The sequence below is a fragment of the Jaculus jaculus genome, chromosome 4 (assembly GCF_020740685.1).
Source record: "Jaculus jaculus isolate mJacJac1 chromosome 4, mJacJac1.mat.Y.cur, whole genome shotgun sequence".
Taxonomy (NCBI): domain Eukaryota; kingdom Metazoa; phylum Chordata; class Mammalia; order Rodentia; family Dipodidae; genus Jaculus; species Jaculus jaculus.
Window position 1 is genome coordinate 34,406,394 of NC_059105.1, and position 20,153 is coordinate 34,426,546.

A 20,153-nucleotide genomic window follows, 5' to 3' on the forward strand; every position below is an offset into this window, starting at 1 on the left:
AGATAATAATAATAGAGACATCTCACTTAGTGCTGAACACTCCACTGTCACTCTTAGCACTATGGCAAGTTTGGAGTTACACTAGTGGACACCATCATTTGAAAAGAGGAGTTTCTCGAACCCAGTATTAGAGTAGCATTAACATATGGGCATAAATGTGAGTATTTAGAGGTCAGTTTCTTAGGAACAGCCAGATAACAATAATACTTCACCTTTAGGCTTATTACCACTCCAGCCATAGGCTTTTCATCAGGTTTCTAGTACTCCTATGGAGTGAGCTTCAAGTCCTATCAGAGAGCAGTTGGTTTCCCCGCAATAGACATGCTGCCATTGCACTGGTTGGTGTATTTAGCCTAGCTGGCCAGCTCTGAAGCTGGTAGATTCCACAGCTGGTTAACATTGTTGATGACTGTTCTTCCCCAGCAGGCTGCATAGGTCTTCCCAGTATCCTGACAGCTAGTCAACAGGGAGGAAGCTTCCAGCTCAGTGCCAGCTGGATTTCTCAGTGATCTGCATCCCAAGCATGTGGAGTCTTGAAGGCTATTTTAGATGCTACATCTTCCATAAGAACTTCCTGACTATCTAGGCATGAAGTCAACCTTCCTCTCCCAGGTTTTCTGAGTAAAGTGTTGCTTCCTGGGAGTCTCTGCTGTTTGTGAGCAGGGTTTTCTTTACTACTCAACTCCCATCACCTGGAGGATAGAATTCAAGGCCTGCCTACACCTGGGATCTATTGGGCTGTAATTGTCATCTTACTTAACATTTCTTATAAGATTGTGTAGTCACAAGAACTCAAAAGTCAAGGACTGATAGGATTCAGTTAAAACTATTTTTTCCTAATGTCACACATTCATTATTATGCAGCAAAATTACACACTTTGGGCTTGTGTAGGGAACATTAGGCACAACCAGCCAAATAAAGATTTGAGTTCAAAGGATGGAATTTAAAATGCTGAGCTAGAGAGATGGCTTAGCGATTAAGGCATTTGCCTGCAAAGCCTAAGGACCCTGGTTTAATTCCCCAGTACCCGTGTAAGCTAGATGCATGGAGGCACATGTGTCTGGAGTTCATTTGCAGTGGCCAGAGGCCTTGCCATGCCCATTCTCTCTCTCCTTCTCTCTCAAAATAAATAAATAAATAAATAATATGTTGTGGTGGTTCATCTTCATTATCAACTTGACTGGATTTGGAATCACTTAGACACACCTCTGGCCCTGTCTATAAGACTGTTTCCAGAGAGGTTTAACTGAGGAGGGAAGATGCATCCTGAATAACAGAAGCACCACCCCACTGGCTGCAGTCCTCGACTGAATAAAGTGGACAAAGGATCTGAGCACCACCGTTCATCTTTCTCTGCCTCCTGATTATAGACACAACATGACCAGCTGCCACCATAATGGACTCGCTGTGTTCCCTCAAACCATGATCCACAATACACCCTCTCCTCCTTACGTTGCTGTGGTCAGGGATTTTATCACAGCAACAAGAAGAGTCACTAATAGGAATGGTCTTTGAAATATTGGTAGAGGAGCCATCTTTAGCCATGTCCAGTGGTCTCTGTGAATCCAGCTGATTAGGAGGCCACATGTATGAATCTTATTGGCCTCAAACGACAGAGAATTTTGTAGCACAGTCTAGTAGAGTACCCACTCATGCTGGCGAGCGATCCTGGCAGAGGCACAGAAGGCTCTCAAAGTCACTTACCGAACAAAGGAATTCAGCTTACTCTCCTCCTTGTGCAGATCCGACTTACCACACACTGGCTTCTTCATGCCTCAGTTTCTTCAAATACAAAGTAAGTATGAACCTGCTGTTCTTTGTATGAGAAGCCCAAATCACTGTCATCATGAAATATTCAGCATGTAGGTAAACAATAATTAGTCAGAAAAAAAAACAACCATGGCATTCAAAGCAAAATTTCAATTTCCAACACACAAAGTAACCTATAGTTTCTTTGGATATGTCTAAACAGTGTTCATTACATCTTTTACTATCATTGTATGTACTATTCAGTTTCTTTATGGAAAGTCAGCGCGTTGTTCCAGCTCACCATCTACAGTTGTTGAAAGGAACAGGTAATGCAAGTGATTGCAAAGCACTTGCCTAAAACCCAAGGAATTACACAGTAATAATAGTAATCATCTGTGACTGAAAGTATTTCCATCTTAGGGGGTTGTAAGTAATACACTTTCTCTTTACTTAAGTCTCTCTTTACCCTCTAAATAATGCATTACCTATTGCATTTACAATCTCCTGGCCTGCTTTTGTGTGTGTGTGTGTGTGTTTTAAATTAGACTCTGGCCTGCCCACGTGAGCTAACACCTTTCACCTCAAGAGTAACACCAGGCGATCTCTTAACAAGATGACTTTTGAGATTTACAGTACACAGGCTTGGAGGTGGAATGTCAGCAGCTCAGCAATTCAGAGAAAGAATCCTCACACCTCATTTCTTCATTCCAATGAATTCAACAAATATTTCTTGAGCATATAGTTGGAGCCAGGCAATGTGCTACAAATATACCTCAGAAGGCCACACAGACATGGAAACTAATCACTGTAATATGGGTAGTAAAACTTTTATTGAGGATCTGCAGAAAGTATTCTGGTAACATACAGCGTGGAATTACCAACTCTGGTGTAGAAAATGCCTTGCTTGGTTTAGTTGCAGACAGCCGAGGCTCTTTTAGTTAGCTGAAACTGAAGGGGGTTGGACATGGGAAGTTAGGTGTTCACTGGATTCTTAGAAGGGCTGACGGGAGTGTTAGGTGCTCCTTCTAGGACTAAGGTTCCCTACACCATCACAGTTCTGGCCCACTGAAGGGGATGACTACTCTTGATCAATGTGTTAACCCAGTGGACAATCATCACACAGCCTCTTGAGCTTCAGGAAGCTGCAGCCTGAGCATTTTTCTAGCAGAGCCAACCACCTGGGACCATGTGTACAGCAGAAGCAAGGTTAGCCCTCAGCTCTGTCTTTCAGTGGTTGGTCAGCGTGAGGCCTTATGTGGAACCCAGGTTGTGTGGACATCGGGAGAATGTGGTCTTCGAGTCAGGAGGAAGCTCTGCTTTCAGAAGATGGAAGTCGGTCTCCAATACGACTTTGAGCCTTCTTGGAGAAAGAGTTGGTGGAAGTAGGACTTGGGCTGTGAAAGAGTCGATAACAGGATATTTTAAGCAGACACAGTTATAGTTCTTGCTACTGCCATGGTCCAGAGCTGGGAAAACGTGTGTTCCAATGAAGTCCATAACAGACATTTGACTTATTATTAGCTCAAATAAAAAGTCAGGAACGATAAGAGATGAAGAAGGAAAGGCACAGGGGGCTGATTACGAAGGGTTTGGGACTTCTGACTCAAGCCTGGAAGTAGGAGTATGTATGTGGTATGTGGCCATGTATATGAATGGGAACAGATTAATTTTTCTTGATGGCTCTTACCATGGGGCGCTGATGAGTATCTGGTAACTTCCTCTTCAGAACAGAAGGCAGTTGGATGTGTTACACGTACCAATTCTTGTGATGTAAATACTCCCATTTCAAGTCTCCAGCATGATAGCATCGAGTGTGATGTTGGGAAGAGATCCACACAACTGCCTCTTCTGTCACCCAAGCCACCACTGAAGATGCAGAGCAATTCTTTTTGCAAGTATCTCACCCACGGTTGCTCAATAAATCAATGGCTGACATCAGTGTTTTAAATTTATGTCTGCCAGATTTCCAAGTGAATATTCATTTTAAAAGACTGTGTTGTGTCCAGAAGGGTAATCTTGTCAGTTCTCCATTTCAGCAAAATTCCTCTGGCTGGAGTAGATTGCTATTATAGCATGAGAGAGTTCTAGGCAATTATATAAATGAATGAGAATAAATGCAGTCTGAGAGTACACAGGCAGGTTGGAGGGATAAGTCCAGAGAGAAATGGGGAGATCTTACAAAAGGTGATGGGGGGGCTGATGAGGCCAAGCAATGAGGCATGTCCCAGCAGCAGGGAGTGTGGGCCTGCTTGAGAAGATTTCTGTACAGCATCTACAGACTGGTTTTCTCCCTTCTCATTTCATTGTGGGTGTGAGTAAGACCTTTACAAATGGAAAGTTGGGTTTTTTGGGGGGGGGTTGTGATTGTGGACATGGTGGTACCATTGACAAAGACAGAATTGTGAAAATAAGTAGTTTTTGCAGAACGCTCAGGTATGTTTATTTTAAAAGGCCTACAGAATATCCCTATATGCAGTTGCAGAAGAGAAACAGAAATTATGAACTCAGAAACAATATTGAGCTAAAGCCATCAGCCTAGAGGTGGAAGCTGAAATCTTGGCTGTGTGTGAACTTACCAGGACAATGGAGAGGGCTGAGAAAAAGCCAGGGAAATAAAGAAACTTGAGAAAGATATGATTGGCATGGAGGATAACTTTCTATAGCTACAGGGGTGGTGGCTTCGGAATGGAGGAGGTCGACTGTGTTGGATGCTGAAGGGCTGCTGTGGGGGGATGTTGGATGCTGCTTCATTAAAGGATATTTTCCAACTGCTGTGAACATCAACCAAATAGGGTTCTGGTTTCAGTCCTATTTGAGGTTTGCCTCAGCTGAAGAAAATTGCCTGACCCTATGTCTTTCTTAGGGGAAGAACTCTGCAGTATAATGACCCAGCTCTCTCATCCCAACTTGGGCCACCTCTGAACGCCATGGCTGTCTAGAGTTCTACTGCATAATTGGTTGAGGCCTATGTTTGGAGTGTATTGGGCTGCTCAGCTTCTCTCCACCCAATCTTGCGTTGAATCCAAGTGTATGCCCCAGTAGCCTGCTTGGGCAATTCCTGCTTCTTGGAGAGCCCAGCATGCAGCATATGCTCTTTCCTCTTGTTCTACTCTGCTGCTGCTGTTGGATGTAGCTCTGGAGCTACTGGACTACTGAAGGCTGCTTCTCCAGGGTGACCAGGCCCAGGTCTACCTACTCATTCATCCGATTCCCCAAACCAGTGACCACCAAGAAAGACTCTGGTACCCTACTGACTGAATAAAGCTTTATTTTAATGCAAAATAAAACATGAAAAATTTATATTCTCATATATAACAACATCCCAAATGTTTTCTGTGGTATAAATGGGATCATCTTAAAAAGTTTGTAAGGAGCTCACTCTCCATCCCCATATGCCAAAATACGATTTCACATAGTTTATCTTTAGAACATATGAACAGACTTGGTATCGTAAAAGCATAGGAAAGACTAGAAAAAGCAAGGGTATAAACAACAGGTTTTGTTTTATGTCCAGTAGTAAACAGCACTACAGATGGCTAAGACTACTTTCTGAAGAGCCAAGTTGGTAGATGGGCTAGTGTCTTCAGGGCTGGTTCACTTCTCTCTCTAAGCTCAGTATCTGAGCTTGCCTTTATAAGTCAGGTGGGACTGTATGGCTATTTAAGGACATGGGACAGAAAGAGTTTCACTTAGAAGTCAGTTAAATGTGAAAGTCTCAGCTTATTTTAGTATTTTAGGTATCTTTTTATTTCTCCTTCTTATCAGAGAGGTGACTTTGTAGGATTTCTTACGGAAACTCCCCTTCCCGGTTTCATTGTAGCATCATTTCTCACAGCTGGTAAGAACTGAGAGAGCAGAGAAACATTAGTGTGGTCTTTTCTGAATCCAGCTTCTTCCTGCCTAATTGCACAAAACTTGGACTTTCTGTTCACATGGACTCAGGAAGCAGTGGGATGTCTACCCAATTTAATGCTGGTTTGAAAAAACCATTCATTGTGGGTCTCAGTGTTTAATGCTGGTGGGAATTTTACAGTGCTACAACATCCCTCCAATTAAACCCAACAAACAAACAAAATGCCATAGTTCCAGCAAGTCACCATTTTTTTTTTTTTTAATATTCTTGATCTCTATGCATACTGGGAAAAGAAAAACAATCTTTGCGATCCTTCTAATGTCAGAATTTCCTTAACAATGCAGGTTTAGTTCAGTAATTTCATGATTCCTTAAAAGAAGTAATGGATCCGGTTTTAATTTTATTTAATGGTACAAACATAAAAAAGCCTTACAGGTCTTTGTTTCTCTACCACACTTTTGTCTGTAAGGCCTTTGCTCCATGCTGTCCTGTGAGATCAATGGATGTACCTAGAAGAGCTTCAGAGAAAAATTTTCCAAGCTTTGTTTGCTACTAAACCATGATTTGGGAAAATGTTCTCATTTTTGATCTTGCCTTCCAGCCACTGGTTTGGCATTGTAGGGAAACAGTATTAAGCCCAGGACAGTGCCTCAGCCTAGTGGTGTGATGGACTAACAAAGTTTCTCTCTCTCAAGACTGAGTTCTCCTGAGTCTAAAGATTTTCAGTGGTCTGCTCTCTTTCACCTTTTTTTTGTTTGTTTGTTTTTGAGGTAGGCTCTCACTTTAGCTCAGGCTGACCTGGAATTCACTGTGTAATCTCAGGGTGGCCTTAAATTCATGGTGATCCTACCTCTGCCTCCTGCATGTGGCACCATGCCCGGCTCGCTTTCATCTTTTTATCCATGCAAAAAGGGCTCTTTGAGCTATCCAGTGATTTGAGATCAAACATCATTTGAGTCTCCAGTGACCCAGCCATCAGGTCTGTATGAAGGTGTGTGTAGTGATGGGTTTGTAGCTCCCTTGCTATGCCATTCCGTTCCAGGGGGTTTTCAGGTTCTGAGCTATAAGAAGGCACCTGGCTGAGTTTTTCCAAAGCCATAAATACACAGAAAGCTGTTTCCTCTGCCTGAGCACTGGCTTATGATGGCCTGAACTTCCAAATGCCCTAAACAGCCAGCTCTCCTGAGTGCTGGGAGAGTGTCCCGTAACCTTGGTTGGAGGGTGAGTACACAGGCATTTGTGGGGCTCACATCTGACTTGTACTTCCTTGTTGCTTGGCTTGCTGGAGCCTCTGTCACAAATCTGTCAGTTATTTTAGGGCAGGTTCAAATGGAGCAAGTGCTATACTTTAAGCAAGAAATGAAAGCTGTTATAATCTAGTTTTTGTTCACCTTAATAGTACCTTCACACCTCTGAGTGCCTCTCAGGATTAGCAACTGTTTTATTGACTGGGTCTACAACACAAAGCCATGGCCAGGAACAGTTTATCCGGAGCCTGCACACAGGAGTATTGTGCACCAAGGTGGCAACACCGGTGATAAAACCATGAGCAATCATCTCAAAGGGCCACTTTTCTACTGCACACTTATGACTTTATGTTGCCCCTGGCTTAGTTATGGCCAGCATTTTCCAGAAATTTGATTACAATATGGAACGCACTGAAGAGTCAAATCTTTCTTTTTCTTTTCTTATTTATTATTTATTTTGAGGTAGGCTTTTGCTATGTCGTCCAGGCTGGCCTTAACTTTGGCTCCCCATGCCTCAGCTTCCAAAGTGCTGGGATTATAGGCATATACTACCACACTCATCTTAAGAGTGAATCGTTAATGCTCTCAAACAAGTTCCAATTTTTCCCTCATTTTATCTCCTTCTTTCAAGTGCATTTGGCTTTAGGGAGAGGCAGCATTCGGCAAGTTGGCAGGAGACCCTAGTGCTTACTTGTGCTCTATCCTGGTGAGCAGAGGCTGAGATCCTCAACATGGCTGCACAAATGCCATGACCTACAGGTGGCCAGCTCACGCGTGAGGGCAGAGGACCAAGAACCACTTGGTAGTCTATTTTTCAGAGGACCACAGTAATTGTGGTTTAGATAATGATCTCTCTTGAAGTCCAGCAAACAACCCTGTTTATGTCTAAAACCAATGGTGACGTCATTCTTGGTAACAAAATTCTATTTTAAATAATAAAAATACTAAACTGGGCCAGATGGTTACTCTATGCAGCCTAGGACACTAGAATGCCATCCTATAATTTACGTCTAAATTGAACTTAATATTTTTTGTGGGGAGCGAATAACGAAGGAATGTGGAAAAGCTTAGAGTATTTTAACAGCCACTGAAAAATTCAGACTGTAGGGCCTGGGTTTTGCTATTCCTCAGTCTTTTTCTTGTCTTCTCATTTGAGTCAGGTTGGAAGTTTTAGATGGTCTGTTTTTGTAGAAAATAGCTGCAAAGCTCCAAAGAAATTGAGGATGAGTTTTTAGCTTCTCAAACCATAAGACTAATTTTTTTTAAGCAGGTGGAGTTGGCTTTGCCTGACATTTGTTAATGACCCGTAGCAGCTGCAGACTGATTCAATCATATGCATCTTCTCCCTTCCCTTCCTCTGCCTCCTTCCTTGTCCAACTTCCAGAAAGCATTTATCTCCCATTCTCAACTGGTAATCACATGTATTTCAACACACACACACACACACACACACACACACACACACACACCCTCTCTCTCTCTTTCTCTCTCCCTCCCTCTCTCTCTCTCTCTCTCTCTCCCTTTCCCTCTCTCTCTCACTTCTATCTCTTACTTGCTAGCAATCACTTCCTAAAGGTCATGGCCAGCTCCTCACTGTCCTCAAATGCAGATGGGTACTGTTTGGCACTGAGTCTGGAATTGACATCCCTAGGGCATTGCTTTCCGGACAGCCTGACCAGCAGGCCTCCTATTTTGTTTTCAAGTACACTTTAGTGGGAGTCTTAAAGTGAAAATAATTACAGGCATTTAGGGAGGACTCTGAAACCAGAGATCTTCAAGTGATTCTGCCTGGGGCATAGGATGGAGGAAGGTGGGAACCACAGGAGTGCCAACTCTCCTTGTCCGCTCACTGTGGTCCTTGGAATATGTTCCTTCTGGAAGCTCTGAGGATGAGCTTTGCCCATGCTCCCAGGATACTAGTACTGCATTTACATCTTACTGACTTCTGTAGCAAAAGCAAGGAAATGTGCAATGCTTACATCATATGAGTGGTATCAGAAGCCCAACAAAGATTATAAAGAAACACAGTCTTCATTTGGGTCCACAGAGTTTCAAGGAGGTCACACGAGGCATGTTCACCATTGATGTTTTCCTCTGTGAAAACACTGTGCTTCCGAAGCTACCGGTCCCTGCAGCCTCTCTACTCTACCACTCTGCTGGCCTACAAGTTCCAAGGAAGGGGCTGAGGCAGAGCCTCTGAGTGAATGTGTGACCAGGCCTGGTAGGGACCTCCTCTGTACTGCGTGTCTATGGGGACTTGTGTGGGAGGGTGGTTACACACCAGCATGTGCTACCCAGCCAGGGGCACCATGTAGCACAGCTGCATTGACTATTACTCAATTGACACTCATCCGATTCTTCAATCCTGCAAGCCTTTCAAGTATGAGGAAATACTGTTTTTATGACCCCAATCCTTCCTCTTTCTTTGGAATCCATACCCCCAAACTTCCACCCTTTCTTTTCCCCTCTGAGTAGCAGTGTAGTGCTGCATCCTCAGTGAGAAAAAGCTACTCTTGTACTGAGGAGAATCTGAGCGTGGAGAAGGCCCGAGGGTCTGGCAAGGTGGTGGGCGGTGCCTTCCTTGGCAGATCTCAGTGATGAGCGGCTATACGGCTGCAGTCATGGGGTTCTTTTGCCTGGGATCCTGGGTGTGGTAGGGATACTGATCAGGGCTGCCCCCTCGGGGGCCTGCTCTGCCCATCTCCTGATAGGCCGGTACCCTCTGGTGCTGAGGAGGGGAAGGTGGGACATCTTGTCTGAAGGGTCCTTTGTGCTGGGGTGCAGGCGGAGGTGGGTAGTACTGTGGATAGCGGAGATCTGCCATCCTCAGATCTGGGGGGCGGGGGTAGCCCCCTCTTGGGGGTTGTACAGGGTGAGCCCCCGAGTAGAAGGGAAGCTCCCGCTCCTTGTAGAGGCCTCGGGCTGCTGCTGTCAGGTAGTCTGCAGGGTCTGCTGGTCCTCCCCTGAGAAGAAGAGCAGAGACGCGCATTAGAAGGTACCGCGCTGACTCCCCAGGTGGAGACCCCAGGCTTCTGCTACCCTGCAGTTTTCTGCGGCCACCAATTGGAAGCCTGGATATGAGTAGATGGGAGCAGTGCCTTTAAACCCCAGAAAGGGAACCTCTTCTTCCCTTCCATCCTTGTTGGACAGTGGAGGGGCCATCTTAGACCACAAGGCGAGGCAAGCAGAATAGCAAGAGTGCAAAGACCTGGGCTCTTGAGACCACTGAGCCATTATATCCGCTGGGGCTTGTTACGCTCAGATTGACACAGGAGAAGCAATGTATTTCTATCTTGCTTACACCTCAGTATAGTGTGCCTTGTTACAGTAGCCAAATTAGTTTTCTTAATGAGGTGATGAATTAAGCTGGTTGTTAGACCTTCTCCCCCTTTTGTGTCTCGGAAACTTATCCTAGATATGGTAGCAGCAATGCTGAGGGTCCTCAGCGTCACGGTCCCCAGACATTGCACTCTCTTCCCTCCTAGACCTGGGAGGTGGTCTTTCAGTGGATGCGGGTCTTGGCCTGAGTCTCCCCGGTGTGGGACCGTGTGCCCAGCGGAGGGCTGTGAATTACTCATCCAGAACACCAATGTTCATTAATTATTATTTCTTTATTTATTTATTTGAGAGCTACAGACACAGAGAGAAAGACAGATAGAGGGAGAGAGAGAATGGGTGCGCCAGAGCTTCCAGCCTCTGCAAACGAACTCCAGACGCGTGCGCCCCCTTGTGCATCTGGCTAACGTGGGACCTGGGGAACCGAGCCTCGAACCGGGGTCCTTAGGCTTCACAGGCAAGCGCTTAACCGCTAAGCCATCTCTCCAGCCCCCATTAATTATTTTTATCACATAGTCATTAGCAGTGTGGGGGAAATGAAGCTAGCTGCAAGTTGCCTTGGGTAATGGCCTGGCACACCGGAAGGACGAGGGCAGGAGCAAACGGTAACAGGAAGCGAGCCTGCCAGACTGTCGCTGACAAGCAGCGTGGTCTAATGCATTTGCCATCACAGAGGCAGCGTGTCTCTAGACGGTGTGCAGGTGATGATGGCATCTTGTCTAGCCTGGGGTGAGATGTGTGACTTCTGTTTGTAGCTCTTAAAACCCATCAACTTTCTGCGCACATAGTCACCAACACCTTCATGTTCCTAGAGCCTTTCCCTTCTTATCCCTCCACCTTTTATATTTTTTTCAAAAAGAAAAACAGTAACAATAATAATTACTGAAAAGCTCTCCAATGTCAGGGTACGGACTGCTAGGACACTTGAAAAGAAATGACAGGGCTGTAAGAACACAGTGCCCATGGTTAATCAGGCACTGTCAACGAGGGTCAAATCACCCTGTAATCTGCAGAGTCGGATGTTAAAATAGCTTCTGCACACTCCCCAAATCAATGAAGATTTGACAAGCCCCGCGCTCAGGGGCACGTGGGAAACTGCCTGTGAACACATCCATAAGAATGAACAATAGCTTTTGCACTGTATTTTTTTTTTTCCTGGGTCTTAATTTTGCTATGTATAATAATGAAAGATAGATCCACGAGCTTGGGGTAATTTAGTTAGTGAGAGTTTTCAGATAAAAAAAATTAAATTGTTTGTGTACAAGTTATTATAGCATCAGCTGCTATTATTCAGTGCAGTTTGTGTTGCTCTGTTTTAAATTGCCCATGACAAATAGAGCACAAATGCATTGCTTATCATCTGTCACTCCAGCCCTGCAAAGTAAAGAATTTAGGTTTCACCATACCTTTCCTTGCGAATTTCATTTTTGATTTAGAAAACTTCCAGCACTAATTATACCTTGTATTGTAAAAAATATTAAAGGTTGCCCCCCCACACACCACTATGTTCATTTCTATTTCCTTTGGCTGAGAAACACTCAAGAAAAAAAAAAACAAAAAAAAAAAAACTCCTTAACCTGTGCTTTCTCTCCAACCTACTGGAGATATTTCTCTGCATGAAGTGAAACATGTGGTTTCTCTGCACTCATTTTAAGCCCTCAGGATAAATCATTGACATTTGCAACACACAAACATTATCTGCTTTAAAATGAACACACAACCAACATTCCCTCTGGACTCTCTTAGCGTGAATGTTTCCTGTTTAAAATGGGAAGAGAGAAAGGAGGAATTCCAGGCCTTGGATTTCTAGGGTCCTGTTCTTTCTCTAGAGATTTCTCATTTTTTTTTAAACAGAACATTATAGAAGACAGACACACTTTGTTTTTTCTTTTCTTTTCTTTTTTCTTTAACTTTTTTTTAAAAAAATCTGGAGAGACAACCCAGAGCAAGTGGTGATGGGGCAGAAGCCACCTTGAGTGACTCCCCAGTGAACGTGTGGGGGGCGGCTGCTATCTCTTCTTCTACACCTCCCAAGAGAGCGAGGGAGGGTTACAACAAGTGGAGGAGGTGACCTCAAGATAACTCTGTGGTCCCAGAGGGTTTCCACTGTGGGAAGACTTTATGTCAGGGAGTTTGCTTATGTGTGGCCGAAACCAAAGGAGCTGGCTGCTCTTTGTCAAGAGATGATGCCATGGAAATTGTCTTTTTCTAGAGAACTCATCATGGCAGTTATTGTTTGTAATTTTTCAGAGAAAAGAAAAACAATGAGTGGGCCTGCAAAAACACGATTGAAAGTTCAAAGAACTTGAAGAACTCTTATTTTAGGGGTTGATGTGTTGCTGTTGGTTGTAGCTTCTTTTTTTTTTTTTTTCTGCTAAAAACTAATCGTTTCCTACAGACACGTTCTGCCCGAACATCTAAGTCTTGTAAATATCATGCCATGGATGTCTATGCACGTGTGTACATATGAATCTGCTCAGACAAACATATTTGCGTTTTAAGCAGGGGAGAACAAGCTATCCTGTTTTAGTCACCTTTATCATTGCAGGGACAAAATACCTGGTGAAGCCACTTCAGGGGGGAAAGTTTATCGTGGCTCACAGTATCAAAGGGCACCATCCATTACAGTGGGGAAGTTAGTCAGAACACCACAGGTGTGTGGCTTAGTTCATTTGTCTAGGACATCAGGAAGGAGCTTCGGTGTCAGCCCAAAGTGGACATCACCTTTAAGGCCAGCTGCCCACAACCCATGTCCTCTAGCTAGGCCACATATCCTAGTTTCTATAACCCCGCAACCAGGGCTACCAGCTGTGAGGCAAGTGTCCTAACACTTAAGTCTGAGGGGGATATCTTAATTTTAAGCTTCCTCATTAGCCACAGAACTGAGTGAAGGCAGAAGAAGGAAATGAGATTTAGTTGTTTTTAATTTTCAGTGTTTTCTCTCACAGTGTCTGCGTGTGAAATTTAATGTTGGTAAGGAGAGTCCACCAGGAGTCTATCAGAGTGACTGATGCTACTTGCTATGAGCCAAGCACAGACATACAGGGCCATTTCCTCAAGAGACTCTGATTAAAACAAGGACCCAAATCACAAATGTATCAGTACTTCAAGACCCTTCATTTTTCATACGACCTCATGAGTCTTTGTACGTGTGATTACTTTTCTTAAAAGAAAAGTCCTTTCCTTTCCAATATAAAAACCTTACACAGAAACCATATTTTCCTAAGGAAAGTGAAACATGCCTATGTTTATTTTCTTTGTAACTTTGAGTGAACTTTTGAGAAAATTCCTTTTTAAACTTTTGCTTTGTTTTACTTCTGGGTAGGCTTATTGCTAAACACCAGAAGGATTTAGGTTTTATTTAGAAAACTAAGAATGGTCTGAGGCACACTTACCCCCCCCCCCACTGACACATATAATAACAAAAATAATGAATGTTAACCATTATGCTCAAACATGACAAAGCCTGGTTATTAACATGTAAACAACCCAAAAGATCACTTTCTTTCCATGAAGATTGCTTCTTTTTTTTGTTGTTGTTGTTTTGAGTTAGGGTCTCACTCTAGCCCAGGCTGACCTGGAATTTGCTATGTAGTCGCAGGGTGGCCTCGAACTCACGGCGATCCACCTACCTCTGCCTCCCAAGTGCTGGGATTAAAGGCATGTGCCACCATGCCCGGCAAAGATTGCTTCTTTATAACACCTTAGTATATCACTATTTTCTTAAAAAATTTTTTTTGTTTATTTTTATTTGCTTATTTGAGAGTGGCAGACAGAAAGAAGGAGAGAGAGAGAGAGAGAGAGCGCACGCGAGAGAAAGAGAGAGAATGGGCATGCCAGGGCCTCCAGCCAATGCAAACGAACTTCAGTCGCGTGTGCCCCCTTGTGCATGTGGCTAACGTGGATTCTGGGGAATTGAGCCTCATACCAGGGTCCTTAGGCTTCACAGGCAAGTGCTTAACTACTAAGCCATCTCTCCAGCCCGATATCACTATTTTTCATTAAGCAAAAAGGAGCTGGAAATGAGAACCTAAGCTGGTCAGCAAGCCAGCCCCTGGGACCTGACTCTCTTCACATCATGGAAGGGGGGAAGATTTGCTCCTAGGTTTGCTGACACCATCCCACTTGGGCAAAGAGCTCAGTGTTAGAAGGACAGAATCCCTGTCCTTTTACGAGAAAATAGCATACTACATTCACGAAGTATAGAAGGGCATGAGTGAGCTTCAGGCCTTCCATCTCTGCACCTCCTTCCCAGAGGAGATACCATTCCTCTGTGGTCCCACAATCCATCACTCTTGCTGTATCTCTCTTTCACCCAGCATAGTGTATCTCATATACTGCACTGGAGTATGGACATCTGGGAAGGCAGCCCCAAGTCTCCTGGCTCCACGCAGGGCTCGGTACATCATAGGTGCTCCACAAGTGTCTACAGAACATTGAATATGTGCTGAATGTTTTTCTAGAGGCAGTGCATGTATTTCCACAGTAGCCATCTAGGGTTACATAAGGCTAGGGTCTGGGCCGAAGACTGAGAGAAAACACAATGGGAGCTAGAGATTGATGATGGCTGAAGTAAGATTGATTCCTAATTTTTCCAGGGCAAAGGGAGTAGGGGAAAACAGGGGCCTGAGTAAAACACTGGATTGGGTCCAACACAGCAAGACTGTAAAGATAATCAGGGTAGAGGTTATTTGTTTTGTTTTCCAAGAATAAGATTATATTGTTTTATCTCTGTTGTCTTGTAGAGTACTTGAAGCATAGTAGGTATTCAATAAATCTTGGACTGGAAGTTAACTGCCTAGACATACCAGTGAGGTCAGCATAACACAATGCTATGTAGAAAATTGAGAACAATCTTGACTCAGGATGAACTATAGACTGGGTTACCAAGTGCAGGTTATGTATATTTACTTAAGAATCAGTTAAGGAATGTTTTTTAGATATTTTGGCAAAGAAAGTTCTTTGCTTCTGTCATAAATACAAAAACATAGGAATATCTTGATGAATGTGCCTCAAAATACAGTACACTGTAGGATTCCAACATACAGTTACCACTGTATCAAGGCCTGAGCTTGAGGTCTGGTTGATGAACACAAACAAGAGGTGGAGGTGGGGTCGAACCCCTCAGTCCCATCTCCAACTCCCCTTTCCTCCATGAGACTGCACATGATGGATGACTTTCCTATCAACCACATGTGTCCAAGAGAGGCAGAAACTAGGGTTATGCAAACCTGTCTAGCACTTGGTGTGATTCAACAGTCTTTCCTCCCACAGAGAAAGAACAAGAGGGTTTGTGTGAGTGACAGCTGCGTTATTGAGGGGGGAAGACTTGAGTCTGCTGCAATGCATTAAGAGAAATATTGGTAACCTTCAGTTCCTCATACGTCATGGACAAAATCTTTGCAATACAGAGCTACTCACGAGGCACTTGTCTCAAGACAGGTTTGGGACCTGTGGCTGTATTTCATCCAATGAGCTTGGCACAGGGGGAAGAAGGATCACCGATTCTGGAGTCGCAGAAAGGGAAAGTAAGCAAGACAGGAACAAGGCCGTGAATGTAGCTGGCTCTGAGCAGGGGTGCGCCTAGCAGGTAGAGAGGGAAGGTTGGCAGGAGGACCTGTGAGAGTCATAAGGCACTTATGAGCAAAGGAGGATTCGAACTTAAACACAAGCATTGCCTTTGCAGTTTTGGAAAAACTTCCAAAGACCAAAGTCTTGTTCCTCTTAATTCCTGTAAGATACTGTGTGTGTTGTTAGCAGTCAAAGCAAAGGCATTTTTTTAAACCTCCAAAGTAGCCTTTATGGGTTTCCTTTTTTGGTAATAATTGACTGTAACCAAATTTGGGGTTAGAATGAAGTCAATTAAACTGGTGCAAACCTCTTGGTGTTGCTTATTAAAGGTACTTGTCCCCATTGGTAGAATATGGATATGGGAAAACATGCCACCCCTACCCCTACCATTCCTAAACTATTACAAAGCTTAAAAAACAACAGCAGTGTGGACTAATATGCTTAAGCATATGAGCTTAAGCACATGAGCTCCCCAACCCATGCTATGTGGACAGAGATGCTTTTAGTGTGTGTTTGGAATTCCTTCAGGGTCAGGTTTCCAGTTACCAGGACTTCATCCTAGGTCCAGGCACGACTGTGGTTGGTCGGGATTAACAGAGCCCTCTGCAATGTATATTTATAGAGTTTTGATTTCGGCACATTTTACAGAACCATAAAATATAATGATCATTTGATGGCCTATGCTATAGAAATGGTTATGGGAAAAAAAAATCCTCCTTTCATCACTCACATCTCCCAGTGCATTATGAAGGGAGGCCCGTGCTGCTCTGCGCAAAGAACTGGCATGGGAAGAGCACGTACTGGCAGATGCTTGTGATCCTTGTTAACACTGAGCCAATGTCTCCAGTCAAAGTGAAGAACTGACAATGACCAAGGGCTCCAAGGACATTTCTGAAACAACAGAGCTGCGCTTGCCCCCTATCTGCTTCCTTATTCGGTGCCTTTCTGCAGCGACTGCGGGCAGAAGCATCCCGTCACTGATGAGCTGCATGCACGCTGCGCTTCAGGCTGTACGTTACGGTTTGGTAGAAAAGATTTGGAAAATGGCTTTTCAGATTGCTTCATCCTGTCAGGTGGTGGAAAGTCTCCTCTGGTCCTGTTAAGATAATTTCCTTTATGAGGGAGTGAGAGTTGTCTAACATTAGTGCCTAGCACAGCTAGAGAGAACAAGCATGAGAGGAGCGCAGGTAGAGGAGGAAATCTTGTGGAAACCAGGAGCTGTCCCGAAGGGCTGCAAAAACAGCCATGAAAAACCACTGCCATTGAGAGAATGATTCAGCTAGATAATTATTCTGTGGTCTTTTTAACCACAGGAGAGATTTATTTAAACAGAATGGCAACCAAAGGAACAAATCAAAACTTGATCAGCCACTGAAGTTCAAGGTCCTCGCTCTCTCATCTTCTTTCTATTGTAAGAGAGGTCCTGGAATTTCAATATCTAAACATTGTGGATTTCATCTGATTGCCATGCAAGAGGTAATGGTTCCAGTCCAAGGGCAGACTTAGGGGTTGACAGGTTGGGGAGTGGAAGGTCTTGAATTATAAAGGCTGATTTTGCTGCCCCTTAGGAGAAGCCCAACATCGCTTCAGCCCAAGGTCATTGCCTGGAGATAGAATATTCCAGATACAAAATACACTACTACAAAGGCTGTTCCCTTAACCTATTTTAGATTATATATAAATTTATATATTTATATTTATAATTTTTATTTTGGAGAATTTATATTTTGGAGAAAAGATTACTATGTCACTAATACATCTACATAATTATCCCTCCAATTAAGTTTTAAATCAGGGTAAATTAAATAAAGCACATACCACTTCTTCCTTTCCCTTCCCATTAGTTTCCAAAGCCCTAAAGATTCTGATGTAAGTGATCTGCATTCATTTTAATCCCTTCTCAGCAAGGGCAAGGGGTACAGTGAAGGTGGCGTATGGAATTCTAGCTTCACATGTGTGGTGAGGAGGTAGCTCAGCAGTGACGGCCCCAGAGTGAATAGCTTTCTCCTTGACTAAATGTGGGAAGTGGAAAATCTAGGTCATTACATTTTACCACAGGTCAGAAATGTTAGAGGGTCTGATCTCCCACGCCCTTCTGATAAGGCCCTTCCTACAGAATTAAGATCTCTGGAAAGATTGCCCTTTTCCAGAAATCCAGATACCTGAGGTCAGGACTGGATTGGCTAAACCAACCACCCATCCATGGGGCTCATTAGAAACCTTAACCTGGGCTGGAGAGATGGCTTAGCAGTCAAGGCGTTTGCCTGCAAACCCAAAGGACCCAGGGCCGATTCCCCAGGACCCACGTTAGCCAGATGCATAAAGGGGCACACGTGTCTGGATTTTGTTTGCAGTGGCTGGAGACCCTGGTGTGCCCATTCTCTGTCTCTCTCTCTCTCTCTCTCTTTCTTTCTCTGGCAAATAAATAAATAAAAATAACAAAACAAAAGAACAACAAAGAAAATCCTCAACCTGAATCTCTAGGTGGCCTTATCAAGTCCCCTCTTAAAACCCTAGGCAAGAGCTCTGCCTTCTTTCTTTCTCTTAAATTCTGGGCTTCTCAAGCCCTGTTTGCCCTCCTCCAGCAAGAGCTATGTCTTCCTTCCTTCCCTTAAGTTCCACTTCCTTTAAAATTCTCCCTCCTAAAGCTTTAAGCTATATTAAAATTTTCTAAACCCTATCCTCTGGTCTGTGGGTTTCAATCTTCAAATTCATAAGACAAGAATATGGAGACACCCAGAATTATTGGTATATATCAGTGTATTGAAAGAGGACACCCCAGAATTCCTGTATGCTGTATCAGTGAAGAGACTGGGGAGGTCTTGTATTCCAAGGTTTCATTGGGACACAGGAAAATTGTGGCACTGCAAATGTCTTCCTCCAACATTTAGAAGCAGAAATGTAAATACTGGGCTTAATGCTACTGTGTTTGACGGGCTCAGTAACACACACCAAGTGGTGGGTTTAGAATTTCAAAGATTCAAAGCCCACTGAGCACATTGCTGTTTCCTGAGTGTCTAAGGAAAGCTGAACTCCATCCTAAGCACTTTTTGTACATTAACCTATTTATTTCTCATAACAATGCGTCATTCCTGGTTTTTGGATGAGGAGATGGAGGAACAAAGGTGTTAAGTAACTTGATCAAAAATCACACAGGGGGATGGAAGGCCCAGGTTGCCTTACAGACAGACCCTTGACACTCGCTTGACCACCGAGCTAGACAAGGCAGCCTTGCACCTCCCTTTTGTTTCACATCTGCTCCTGATGTTCTAGCACTAGGAGAGAGAAGATGGTTTAGACTTGGACACACTTAAAAAAACGAATCGAATGTGTGAAAACACAAAGGAGATTGTTTCCAGTGTGTGCTTTGGCATTTAGGAGCTCAAGAAGTTGCAGCTCCTAGATGTGCTAGTGAAACACCGAAGAGCACACTCAGAATTCCACGTGGGAGTCTCACCCAGGGTCCCTAGCTGCCTATGTCACAGGAAAGCAGAGTCTTTTTATGAAAGTCAACACGTATATTTGTATGGCTCTGTTGGTAAGGCCTATGTTCAAGATCCAACGCCTTGAAAAATGATGTTATAATAACAATGATGTCTTTTTCATTTAAGCCGAGCCCAACAGATTGCCTTTTTATATGAGAGGGGGTGGGGAGAGAAAGAATTGGCACATCAGGGCCTTCAGCCACTGCAATTGAACTCCAGATGTGTGAACTCCCTTGTGTGCATGTGTGACCTTGTGTGTTTGTGTCCCTGTGTGTCTGGCTTACATGGGACCTGGAGAGTCAAACATAAGTCCTTAGGCTTCACAGGCAAGTGCCTTAACTGCTAAGTCATCTCTCCATCCCAACAATGATGTCTTTGCTAAACAAACACACTCCTCCTCCAAAATCAAGCAGATGCTATGGATTTGACCACAGAGGAGATCTGGCTGTTCTGATGCAGATAGAGTGGGCACCAATGACTCAAGGAATCTCACTGTCACTGTGAGGTTTGAAAGACATGCTGCCTCCTCCAAAAATTCCTTTGGATAATGACATGATTGACATAATAGACCACCAGAAATCCAGACTATTCTCTCCTTCCCAGTACCCCCACAACCCCCAACTCCAGCTAGACATCAGGTTTTAACAAATGTCCTCTTAAGTATTTGTGCCTTGTTGCTGTGGTTCTATTTTATGTTCAAATCTCTTTTTGGCTGCACCATTGTAATAGCACTAGTTAGTGTATTAGGATTCACAGACAGGCAAAGTTGTGGGTCCACTTTAGAGAGAGCAATTTAGCCATGCAGACTGTAGAGTGAGTGCCTGTTAGCCTGAAGGTCAGTTGGATATTATAACCATCTAGCCAGTTGCCATAAGCTCTGAAGAAATTTGATCACACTGCACTCTTGCATG

At 43.8% G+C, this 20,153-nt stretch overlaps 1 protein-coding gene across 1 annotated transcript in view; it reads right to left on the bottom strand.

The window, feature by feature from the left end:
- Window positions 1–8,301: 8,301 nt before the first annotated feature.
- Pard3b (par-3 family cell polarity regulator beta) overlaps window positions 8,302–20,153 on the bottom strand; it is a 1,086,921-nt gene continuing 1,075,069 nt past the window's right edge. The window contains exon 23 of the mRNA XM_045147062.1: window positions 8,302–9,813. Within this exon, the coding sequence (XP_045002997.1) occupies window positions 9,456–9,813 (358 nt within the window). The 3' untranslated portion in view covers window positions 8,302–9,455. The remainder of the gene's footprint in view (window positions 9,814–20,153) is intronic.